The 12,870-nt window shown below is 37.3% G+C and overlaps 1 protein-coding gene across 1 annotated transcript; it reads left to right on the top strand.

The window, feature by feature from the left end:
* The first annotated feature begins 1,009 nt into the window (after positions 1-1,009).
* On the top strand, positions 1,010-2,214 carry LOC114420554. Its single transcript, XM_028386419.1, has 3 exons — positions 1,010-1,051; positions 1,132-1,899; positions 1,972-2,214. The coding sequence occupies exons 1-3, from the start codon at positions 1,010-1,012 to the stop codon at positions 2,212-2,214; spliced, it is 1,053 nt and encodes a 350-aa protein (XP_028242220.1).
* Positions 2,215-12,870: the final 10,656 nt, after the last annotated feature.

The following is a 12,870-nucleotide window of genomic DNA, read 5'->3' as shown; positions in this document are numbered from 1 at the left end:
AAATGCAAATAACAGAACAAGGACAAAACACGAACCTGGACAAATTACAAAGAAAAATAATAGGATAGGATATAACCTGTATCAAGAGCCGAAGCTCTGATACCAGATGATGTGAACCTGAGTAGGAGCGGATCGCTTGATACAAGCTACAAAGATTTTGGATGACGCCACTTCCAGTGAAGGAAGATAAGTCAGGGTAGACGCCACAAGGATTACCTTGATAAGTCTGAGATTGGTTCAACAAGGAACCCAAAGAGAAACTCTCACCAAATTTTATCAAATGCCAAAAGTCATTTTATTGAAAACAAAAACCAATACTTATAGTGTATCTGAACAAGAAGATAAAAATAGACATGGGCCTTCTAAACAGTTTGGGCCAAAATTACAATAAATAAAATTATAACTAAAAAACATATTTAACTTGGGCCTTTAAATTAGTTTGGGCCTTCAGCAACAATTAATAGTCTTGATAGTGTCTCTGCCTCTGGGCCTTCATCCTTCTCCACTTGGGCCTTCATCCTTCTCCACTCGGGGGCTTTATCCTTCTCCACTTGGGCCTTCGTCCTTCTCCACTTGGGCCTTTAGCCTGTATTTGGCCAGTTTCAGGATTCTCATCACAAGTATTCTGGTCGAACAAGTAATTTTGGCGCCGTTGTCGGGGAACTTCTTTTATTTAGAAAAGCTTAGTTCAGTTTGAAGGCATTAATTCATTATTCGTTGATTCATTGTTATTTTGTGAATATTTAGTTACTGTAGAATTTATTGTTCTTTGGAATTGGTTAACTGTTGTTTTGCATGCAAATAAGGTCTTCTGCAGGTGCTTTGATTCCAATAGACTTGGAAATTAATGCAACTTGCAGGAAAAGGAACGTAGAAAGAAATAGAATTTTTTTGCAGGACATTGAGGCAACAACAATTCAGGAAGAACCTCTATCTTCTGAGGCATCTTCTAGTTTTCCAAAACAAGGGCAATCTCACACAGTATTAATTGAAGCCAATATCGTGGCTGATGAGCCAAGAAGAATTACCCTTGAAGATTACTCTAGCTCAAGTGTGTCGTAGTTCTTTACTATCATTGCGCGGTCGGAGGTTCAAACACAGAAGATAACCTATCCACATTCATTGATTCAGTTGATTCAGAACAATTTGTTACATGGTTTGCCCAATGAAGACCCGTATGCACATCTAGCTACCTATATTGAGATATGCAATACTGTCAGAATAGCTGATGTGCTTGAGGATGCTGTTAGATTGAGCTTGTTTTCATTTTCTTTGTCTGGAGAAGCAAAACGATGGCTCCATTCATTTAAAGGTAACAGTCTTAAGACTTGGGATGAAGTGGTTGAAAAATTTCTGAAGAAGTACTTCCCAGAGTCTAAGACTGCTGAAGGAAAAGCTGTCATCTCATCATTTCATCAATTTCCAGACAAGTCCTTGAGTGAGGCTTTGGAAAGATTTCATGGGTTACTAAGAAAGACGCCTACACATGGATTTTTAGAACCAATCCAGCTCAATATTTTCATTGACGGGTTAAGGCCACAACCCAAGCAGCTTTTAGATACTTCTGCAGGGGGAAAAATAAAATTGAAAACCCCTGAAGAAGCAATGGAATTGATTGAAAATATGGCTGCTAGTGACCGTGCAATTTTGCGTGATAGAGCATACATTCCTTCCAAAAGAAGCCTGCTAGAGCTTTCATCACAGGATGCATTGTTGGCACAAAACAAGATGCTATCCAAGCAACTTGAGGCATTGATAGAAACATTGAGTAAGTTGCCAACCCAATTACATTTTGGACAACCTTCACCCTCTTTTGTTTTGCTGGTTGCAGGTTGTGTTATATGTGGTGGAGCACATGATTCTGGCTGCTGCATTCCCACAGAAGATACAACACATGAAGTGAACTATATGGGGAACCAGCCAAGACCAAACTTTAATGCAAGTGGATATTTTGGATTTCAACATGGCTAGCAATATAATCAGCAACAGGGACAGTGGAGAACTCACCCTGGCAATCAGTTCAATAAAGACCAAGGTGGGCCATCTAACAATCCACAACAACAAAGGCCTAGTCTTTATGATAGAACAACGAAGCTGAAAGAGACTCTTGCTCAGTTCATGCAAGTATCCATGTCCAATCAAAAGAGCACAGAGTCAGCCATCAAGAATCTAGAAGTCCAGGTGGGACAATTGGCAAAACAATTGGCAGACTGACCATCAAGTAGCTTTGGAGCCAACACAGAGAAGAATCCTAAGGAGGAGTGCAAGGCTGTTATGACTAGAAGTAGAATGGTGAGCATGAATGAAGGAGAAATGAGGATAGGTGAAGAAAAACAACAACTGGTGACTGAGCTAGCAATTGACCTAGTGATAGAACCTTTGAGTGAGACTGAGGAAGAAGTGGAAGTAGAAGATGATCAGCAGAAAGAGATACCAATAAGTGTGAGTGAGAAAGAAAAGAAGAAAAAAGAAAAAGAAAAGGAGAAAGAAAAAGAAAATGAAAAAAAAATGAGAAAATTGAAAAAGAAAAAAAGAAAAAGAAGAGAAGAGAAAAAGCAAGAGTGAGTGTGCTAGAGAGAAAAAGAAAGAAGCATCTTCAGCTGAAGGGAGAGAAGTACCATATCCTTTGGTACCTTCTAGGAAGGACAAAAAAAGACATCTAGCTAGATTTCTGGATATTTTCAAGAAGCTAGAAATTACCATGCCCTTTGGAGAAGCTTTACAGCAAATGCCACTCTATGCTAAATTTCTGAAAGACATGCTAACTAGGAAGAACAAGTACATCCATAGTGACAACATCATTGTGGAAGGAAACTGCAGTGCTGTAATTCAACGCATCCTTCCACCAAAACATAAGGATCCAGGCAATGTCACTATTCCTTGTTCTGTAGGTGAAGTTTCTGTTGGCAAGGCTCTTATTGACTTGGGGTCCAACATTAATTTGATGTCGCTTTCCATGTGTCGGAGAATTGGAGAGTTAGAGATAATACCGACTAGGATGACTTTATAGTTAGCAGATCGCTCCATCACCAGACCTTATGGAGTGATTGAGGATGTTCTGGTTTGGGTCAAACACCTTATCTTTCCCGCTGACTTTGTTGTAATGGACATTGAAGAAGATGCAGATATTCCCTTAATTTTGGGACGTCCATTTACTTTACTTCATTTTCATTCTAAGTTTTCAACCTTAGGATAGATAACTTAGTGATTGTTAGGTAGAATTTCTGTTTATGCTTAGTGTTAGGTTAGTTGTTAGTTAGAATAGCTTTAGGATTGTGGAAGCAATGCCTTCCAAGGTTATTTTGATGATGCCAAAGAATCAAGAGTCAAACAAGTTTCAAGAATCAAGATCAAGATTCAAGATTCAAGACTCAAGATTCAAGTAAAGAATCAAGACTCAAGATTCAAGAATCAAGAGAAGACTCAATCACAATAAGTATTAAAAGAGTTTTTCAAAACATTGAATAACACAATAATTTTTCAAAAAGAATTCTTTTTTACCAAAGGGTTTTACTCTCTAGTAATTTGATTACCAGAAGGCAGTAATCGATTACCAGTAGCCAACATTCTTTTCAAAACAGATTTACAAAGTTGTAATCGATTACCATAATCATGTAATCGATTACCAATGTTTTAAAACGTTAGATTTCAAATTTCAAGAGTCACAACTTGTGATAAAACTTTTTCAAATCATTTCAAACTTGTATAATCGATTACACAATACTTGTAATCGATTACCAGTGTTTCTAAATGTTTTGATTTTCAAATTTAAACATGAAGAGTCACATCTGTTGATGTGTAAACGATTACACTATGATGGTTATAGATTACCAGTGACTTGTTTTGAAAAATAAATTACCAAAAGTCACAATTCTTAAGGTGACTTGTTTCTGAAGATTTTTTTGAAAGTCATAACTTTTAAAGTGACTATTTTTTCACAAAAGTCATAACTTTTAAAGTGACTAGTTTTAGAGAAATTGCCAAGAGTCACAAACTTTAACTTGAGTCATCAAATGATTATAAATATGTGACCATGGAACGAATTTCATATACTAAAACTAATTCCTTTCATGCATAACAAGATTTCTTTCATTCATTTCTCTTCATCTTTCTAAAAGTTTTTGTTCAATACTTTCTTTTTCAAGAAAAGTTCATTGACCGAAAACTTGTGCTATTATTTTGCTTCATTCCTTCTCTCTTGTCAAAAGATTCAAAGGATTAACCGTCTGAGATTTCTTTTGTTTCTTCCCTTCTCCCTCTTGACAAAAGATTTCAAAGGACTAACCGCCTGAGATATCTTCTGTTTCTTACAAAAGATTTCAAAGGACTAACTGCCTGAGATATCTTTTTCCCTTTCCCTTTAAACAAGAGATTTCAAAGGACTAACCGCCTGAGATATCTTTTGTTTCCCCTTACAAAGATTCAAGGGACTAACTGATGCAATCCTATCCCACAAGGGCATTGGATAGAAAACTCCAAGTAGATTGGGCCAGAGATGCAAGAGAAGGCCCTAGGGTTCTTATGAGCCTTAGGGTAGATTTCGGGCCCATGGGCTAAGTATGAGCCCACTTATCTTTGTTAATATTAGATTAAGGTTTCGTTATTTTTGGGCCTTGTATTTAGGGCTCCATAATGTAGGTAGGGTACCCTAGAAATATAGGATTTTTCAGCCCTTGTATTTTAGGGTACCTAGACTAGTTTTTGTATTAGGGGTAGTTTTGTAATTTCACATGTACTAAGTGGATATTTGATGTGTGTGGTTGGAAATAAATTTAATTGAATTGGTAGAAGCCCAATCCAATTAAATTTTAGAGGGGGAGGTGAGCATTTGCTTACTACACCCCATTGCCACATCATATAGTCACACTTTGTGCATGTCCTTCATGCTTTTCATGCCTCATGACACCTAAGCACACTTAGTGGAGAATCTTGGAATTGATCTTGGATTAGTGGGCTGAACCATAACTAAAATTCACTAATCATAATTAGTGAAATTTTGGCTCCAAAGTTTGGCTCCACAAATTCAATTTCAAATTCAAGTGAAATTTGAATTTCCCTCCAATTTTGTGTGACACTTAGGCTATAAATAGAGGTCATGTGTGTGCATTTTTTTCAACTTTGATAATTTGAATATTAAATTTCATATTTCAAAGCTCATTTAGAGCACAAAATTTCATGCTCTTCTCTCCCTCTCCCTTCATTCATCTCCTTCTTCCTCCAAGCTCTTATCCATGACCTCCTATGGTGGTGAGCTTCTTCTAGACTCATCTTCTCCTTGAAGTGGCGTCTCCTCTCTCTCTTCCTTTCTCCATTCCACTGCCATTCATCTTCCAAGAAGCAAAGGAATCCATTGATGAAGAAGATCCTAGGCCTACAAGCTCCAATGGAGCTTGCATCATGTGGTATCAAAGCATCTTCATCTAGGTGATGTTCTTTTGCTTCCTCTATCTTTTTGTTCGGTGAATTCTCTTTAATTCCTTGTTCTTCATCTTATTCTCCATGTATATCCTCCATTGTCTTGTGGTTTGGTACTGTTTAGAGTAGATTAAAAAAAAATAAACCGATTAAATCTTAGATCTACACTTGTTCTTGCATTTCTATGGTTCAAATTTTGTAGATCTACTCTTAAGTCTTGTTTTTGTGTTGATTTTAGGTTCTATCATTTTTCATTCATAATATTCATGTGGTGAACCTTAGATCTAAATTTTCTTCCAAAATATTGATTAGAAAAAAAAAACACAAAAATCTAAGTGTAAATCACTTAATCCATGTTGTCTTAGAGTCATGTTTAGTCATAGTAATTGTCACATTATGTTCTAAGTTTGTGTTGAATTTTTATTTTGTTGATTGAATTCTAGATACATTTGTTCATGTATTGTTGTCATTCTTAGCCTATCTTTTGAATTTTGAGTCTAATTCATGCATGTTATTTAGTTCATAACATGTTCTAAATCAATTCCTAGAAGTAGTCTTGTTGTTGAACTCTTTTTTGTTTTCTAAGATTCCTACATGATGCCTATGATGAAGTTGAGTTGTGGTGCTGAGTTGTGGCTGGATTTGTGAATCAAATAAGTCTTAAGCTCTATTGAATTGTGTTATTCAAGATAATTGAGCATAAGCAAACACAAATTGTAACTATCCAAGCCTTAAGCAACATAAACACTACTCTTGATTTCTAGGTTGAAATCGCTGGTGCTGGCAGCTTGAACATACGAACTTGTATAAATTACTGGGAATTGGTCACTACGTTTTTTGAGCTGAAACTTTTACTGAATTTTCTAGACATCTGGACAAAAATTATAAAAAAATAACCAAGCGATTTGGATTAAAGGAAAAAATAATAAAAATCTCAAAAGTTGGCAGAAAAATCAGTGTCCAGGAAAAAAAAAGAAAAGTGAAAGGAAAGTGTGCTTGTTGTTTTGGCTCAAAATTTGTTCTATAATTGGTGCCTATTTTATACCAATCCTAGTTCTGAAATTTCAATTGAAAATTATTGTGAAAACAAGTGCCAAAACTAGAGGTTTCTTGAGTCTTTTTTTTAGAGTTTTTCTACTCTACTCTAGAGCCATTCTAGGTTTCTCTTTGAGTCCTAACTTACTTTTTTGTGCTTTTCATTGCTTTAATTGTTGAATAATACTTGGAAATTTGTCTTGTTAAAACTCTATTGGTTTAGCTTTCATTTCATTTTTTTTTGGTCTTTGGTTATTGCTTCTCTCTCTTTGTTTCCTTGCTTGTGAGTTGCCATATAGGGAATTGGAAAGGAGGATTGGTGCCATATCTTGAAGAATTTTAGTCAAGAAGCAAGGGGCCAACCACCTTAAGAGCTATTGGACTAAGAAGCACTCCAAATTGAGTGAAACACTAAAGAGAGAATAGCCACCACAATTGAGGACTTTTTTCTTTGTAATTTTGTAATTGGCAATTTGCTTTGCTTTCAAATTTTGTAACAAAAAGGCCTTTCATTGGAAGTAAGTTGGGAGCCTCCACTAGGTCACCCTACTTCCATTTGTGTGTAATAATTTTAGGCAATTTCCCCTTAGGATAGTGAGTGTTTTGTTGGGAACCTTAAATGAGGTCATCCAAACACTCCTAGGATCCGCCTAGTTTGCATTTCGTGCACTTTAATTTCTTGCTTATTTTCATAGCTTATTTCCTTTACCCTCCATTGTCAAACCGCCTAGATAGCTTGCCTTTTACCAATTAGTTTTTACCTTATCTTTCACACCTCTTTTAGTGTTTATTTTGGCTAGTTTCAACCATAGTTTATTTTACCTTTTGTTTTCAAACCCCCAACAAGAAAGAACCATAACTTAGGAACCAACATGAGTCTTCATTCTTCATCTAGTGTTAATGGTGAGGGTTCTACTCCTAAGGACCCCTTGTATAAGATATTAGATGAGTTGAGATCCCTTAAGTCGTGGAAAGAAAAACAAGAGAGAAAAGAAAAAGGTAAAAAAAGAGTGGAAGAAATAAGTCAAGATGAAAGAGAGAAAATAAGAGAGGAAGAAAGAAGAAAAATAATGAAAGAAATGAAAAGAGAAAAACATGTCTCCTATAGTAGTCATAACTCTTGCAAGAGCCTAAGTGAAAAACTTCGTGACTATTATGAAGGAAGGCATAGGTCACATCTTAGACCTCACTCCCATAGGAGAGAAAATGAAAGAAAGCCTCAAGAGGTTAACATTAAACTCCTATACTTCCATGAGAAGGACAATGTAGAGGCTAATTTAGATTGGGAAATAAGGGTAGAGCAACAACTTAAAAGGAAGTCTACTTCAAAATCTTATGGCTCTCACTCATATCCAAAGAAAGACCAAGGTCAAGGAATCTTAGGGGTGAGACCTTCTAAGCCCAAAGATGATAAGGGGAAGACAATAGAAAAGCAACCCCTTAAGGCTAGTATGCAAGAGAAGACTAGCTCCATGAAGTGCTTTAAATGTCTTGGAAGAGGACACATTAATTCTCAATGCCCCACCAAGAAAACCATGATTATGAGGGGCCAAGACATTTATAGTAGCCAAGATGAGGCTACTACTTCACCTTCCTCTAGTAAAAGTGAAGAAGCAAAAGGGGAAGAATCTAGTGAAGAGATCTACCCCCAAGAAGAAGGACAACCTTTAATGGTTAAGGAGAAGTGTAAGGAGGTAAGTGTCTCCTCCAAGAGGTTATCTAAGAAGGAAAGACATTTTGAAATAAAGACAAATATTAAAGAAATTTCCCTTCTTAGACAACCTCCACATTTTCTCCTTTGTAAAAAGACACTTGTTAGCATTGCCACATCTCTTAGGCTTGAGTTTATTCCTCAAGTAAAGGAGTTGTTGGATGAGGGTTTGGTTCGCAAGAGATTAAATCCTTGTGCTTTGTTGGTGCCCAAAATAGGTATTATTAGGCACCAAATCCCTAAAATAGGTGGTGTGATTAATGCTTTGGGTGGTGCAACACTCTTTTGTAAAATCACTCGTGCACCCAACATCTTCATGATTTGTGTACATAGGGACTCATTAGGTAGGTTTGTTCTTATTTTTAGTTTCAATACAAACTTAGGCACTCATATGGGACACCTTAGGTTTGTCATACTTTTTGGTAGGAATAATCAACATGTAAATACAGAAAAAGGTATGTTCTATTGCTTTACTTTTCTTAATTTTTTTAAATTGTGATCAAGGGGTTCCCTTGAACCCTAAGAGAATAAAGGTCATTCCTGAATGGCCCACTCCACCAAGTGCAAGAAAAATTTGGGGCTTCCAAGACTTAACAAAATTTTACAAAAGGTTTGCCCCATATTTTTCTATACTTGTAGCACCACTCATTGAGTTGGTGAGGAACTATGTTCCTTCATGGGAAGATGCCCAGCAAATGAGTTTTCAAACCTTACCTTACTTCAACATACTAAACACCACTAATACATATGTTTTTGTTCTTTTTACAGGTGTTGAGGAAAAAAGCCTAGATTTTCAAGAACCTCGGGATTTGAGGTCAAATCCTTTTCAAGGGGGAGGGAATGATGCAATCCTACCCCGCAAGGGCATTGTATAGAAAACTCCAAGTAGATTGGGCCAGAGATGCAAGAGAAGGCCCTAGGGTTCTTATGAGCCTTAGGGTAGATTTCGGGCCCATGGGCTAAGTACGAGCCCACTTATCTTTGTAAATATTAGATTAAGGTTTCATTATTTTTGGGCCTTGTATTTAGGGCTCCATAATGTAGGTAGGGTACCCTAGAAATATAGGATTTTTCAGCCCTTGTATTTTAGGGTACCTAGACTAGTTTTTGTATTAGGGGTAGTTTTGTAATTTCACATGCACTAAGTGGATATTTGATGTGTGTGGTTGGAAATAAATTTAATTGAATTGGTAGAAGCCCAATCCAATTAAATTTTAGAGGGGGAGGTGAGCATTTGCTTACTACACCCCATTGCCACTTCATATAGTCACACTTTGTGCATGTCCTTCATGCTTTTCATGCCTCATGACACCTAAGCACACTTAGTGGAGAATCTTGGAATTGATCTTGGATTAGTGGGCTGAACCATAACTAAAATTCACTAATCATAATTAGTGAAATTTTGGCTCCAAAGTTTGGCTCCACAAATTCAATTTCAAATTTAAGTGAAATTTGAATTTCCCTCCAATTTTGTGTGGCACTTAGGCTATAAATAGAGGTCATGTGTGTGCATTTTTTTCAACTTTGATAATTTGAATATTAAACTTCAGATTTCAAAGCTCATTTAGAGCACAAAATTTCGTGCTCTTCTCTCCCTCTCCCTTCATTCATCTCCTTCTTCCTCCAAGCTCTTATCCATGGCCTCCTATGGTGGTGAGCTTCTTCTAGACTCATCTTCTCCTTGAAGTGGTGTCTCCTATCTCTCTTCCTTTCTCCATTCCGCTGCCATTCATCTTCTAAGAAGCAAAGGAATCCATTGATGAAGAAGATCCTAGGCCTACAAGCTCCAATGGAGCTTGCATCACTAATCGCCTAAGAATTCTTTGTCTTAACACATTGGAGGGTACATCCTTTGTGGTACAAGTAGAGCGTACATCTACTTGGGTTGTGATACTGAGAACAAGAGAGGGTACGTCTCTTGTGGATCAGTTCAAGTGGAGCGTACATCCACTTGGTTGTTCAAAGAGAATAAGGGAGGGTACATCCCTTGTGGATCTTTGCTTGTAAAGGATTTTACAAGGTAATTGGAAATCTCAAGAACCGGTGGTTGCTTGGGGACTGGATGTAGGCACGAGTTGTGGCCGAACCAGTATAAATCTTGTGTTTGTCTTCTTCTTCCCTACACTCTTTAATTTCCGTTGTGTATTTTTATTTTCGCTTTACTTTTGTCTAAATTATTGTTTTTGTTCTTTACTTTCGCATAACATATTAGTAAAGCCTAATTGAATCTAGTAACATTAAGAAGGATAATTTTTAATTAGTAAAGGCACGTTCATAATTAATTCAACCCCCCCTTCTTAATTATTCCGGGGCCACTTGATCCAACACTTTGCTGTTCTTTGCATTCATCTACACAATCCCAGTAAGTTTCTTTACTTTACTTCATTTTCGTTCTAAGTTTTCAACCTTAGGATAGATAACTTAGTGATCGTTAGGTAGAATTTCTATTTATGCTTAGTGTTAGGTTAGTTGTTACTTAGAATAGCTTTAGGGTTGTACTGTAGTCACAATGTGCTTGTTTTGATTAGGATTTGATGGCCCAATAGGGGCCTATGAGAAGGGGTGAGAAACCCCTAGTTTTCTGGAAATCACGATGAACTCGCTATGTGCCTTGCTGTGCTAAGCGAGTTCATCGCTTCTGTTGAAGATTAAGCGCGTTCATCTTCTCTGTTGAGTTATTTGTTGAACTCACTAAGCGCGGCTGTGCGCTAAGCGAGTACTATTGATGGAAGCTTGCTTGTGGAGCTTCTATAGAGGATGGATCTTTGAGCTTCAATGAGGTCATTCAATGGTGATTTTACACCATGGAGATGTAGCGGAAGGAAAAGGAGAAGAGGAGAGTGGAGACACCATCCACTAGGGAATAAGCCAAGGAAGAAGGAGCTTCACCACCAAGAAATGCCTTGGATAAGAAGCTTGAAGAGGATGCTTTAATGGAGGAAAAGAAAGAGAGAAGGGGGGAGCATGAAATTGAAGGAATAAAAGAGGGAGAGAAGTGGAACTTTGAAGTGTGTCTCATATTTATAGACTAGGTAGCTTCCTTGAGAAGCTTTCTTGAGAAAACTTCCTTGAGAAGCTTCTTTGAGAAAACTTCCTTGAGAAGCTAGAGCTTAGCTACACACACCCTCTCATAACTAAGCTCACCTCTTTGAGAAGCTTGCTTAAGAAGATTCCTAAAGAAGCTAGAGCTTAGCTACACACACCTCTCTAATAGCTAAGCTCACCTCCTTGAGATGAGAAGCTAGAGCTTAGCTACACACCCCCTATAATAGCTAAGCTCACCCATATGCCAAAAAACATGAAAATACAAAAAAAGAATTCCTTACTACAAAGACTACTCAAAATGCCCCGAAATACAAGGCTAAAACCCTATACTACTAGAATGGCCAAAATACAAGGCCCAAACGAAGGAAAAACCTATTCTAATATTTACAAAGATAAGCAGGCTCATACTTAACCCATGGGCTCGAAATCTACCCTAAGGCTCATGAGAACCCTAGGGCCTTCCCTTGGATCTCTGGCATAATCTACTTGGAGTCTTCTATCCAATGCCCTTGCGGGTAGTATTGCATCATTCCCTCCACCTTGGAAAGGATTTGACCTCAAATCTCGAGGTTCTTCATACTCTGGGCTCCTTCCCTTGACACCTGTAAAAAGAACAAAAAGATATGTATTAGTAGTGTTTGGTATGTTGAAGTAAGGTAAGGTCTGAAAACCCATTTCCTGGGCATCTTCCCATGAAGAAACATGGTTCCTCACCAACTCAATGAGTGGTGCTACAAGTATAGAAAAATATGGGACAAACCTTTTGTAAAAGTTTGTTAAGTCATGGAAGCCCCAAATTTTTCTTATACTTGGTGGAGTGGGCCACTCAGGAATGACCTTTATTCTCTTAGGGTTCATGGGAACCCCTTGATCACTATTTGAAAAATTAAGAAAAGTAACGCAATAAAACATACTTTTTTTCTGTATTTTCATATTGATTATTCCTACCAAAAAGTATGACAAACCTAAGGTGTCCCATATGAGTACCTAAGTTTGTATTGAAACTAAAAATAAGAACAAACCTACCTAATGGGTCCATATGTACACACACCAAAAAGATGTTACGTGCACAAGTGATTTTACAAAAGAGGGTTGCACCACTCAAAACATTCATCATACTACCTATTTTAGGGACTTGGTGCCTAATAATACCTATTTTGGACACCAACAAAGCACAAGGATTTAAGCTCTGGCGAACCAAACCCTCATCCAACAACTTCTTTACTTGAGGAATAAACTCAAGCCCAAGAGGTGTGGCAATGCTAGCAAGTGTCTTTTTACAAAAGAGAAAATGTGGAGGTTGTCTAAGAGGGAAAATTTCTTTAATGTTTGTCTTTATTGTAAAATGAGTTTCCTTCTTAGCTAACCTCTTGGAGGAGACACTTACCTCCTTACACTTCTCTTTAACCACTAATGGTTGTCATTCTTCTTGGGGGTAGATTTCTTCACTAGATTCTTCCCCTTTTGCTTTTTCACTTTCACTAGAGGAAGGTGAAGTAGTAGCCTTATCTTGGCTACTATAAATGTCTTGGCCCCTCATAATCATGGTTTTTGTGGTGGGGCATTGAGAAGTAATGTATCCTCTTCCAAGACATTTAAAGCACTTTATAGAGCTATTTTTCTCTTGCATACTAGCCTTAGGGGCTTGCTTTTCTATTGTCTTC

The sequence above is a fragment of the Glycine soja genome, chromosome 7 (genome assembly GCF_004193775.1).
Source record: "Glycine soja cultivar W05 chromosome 7, ASM419377v2, whole genome shotgun sequence".
NCBI classification, from domain to species: domain Eukaryota; kingdom Viridiplantae; phylum Streptophyta; class Magnoliopsida; order Fabales; family Fabaceae; genus Glycine; species Glycine soja.
Note: the sequence above shows the minus strand (reverse complement) of the source record. Positions and strands in the feature narration are given on the sequence as shown.

Coding starts and splice junctions, on each gene's coding strand:
- LOC114420554 (XM_028386419.1), top strand. CDS start 1,010: ATGAGCCAAGAAGAATTACCCTTGAAGATTACTCTAGCTCAA. Junction 1,052..1,131: donor TGAAGATTACTCTAGCTCAA/GTGTGTCGTAGT, acceptor TCATTGATTCAG/TTGATTCAGAACAATTTGTT. Junction 1,900..1,971: donor CAGAAGATACAACACATGAA/GTGAACTATATG, acceptor CAACATGGCTAG/CAATATAATCAGCAACAGGG.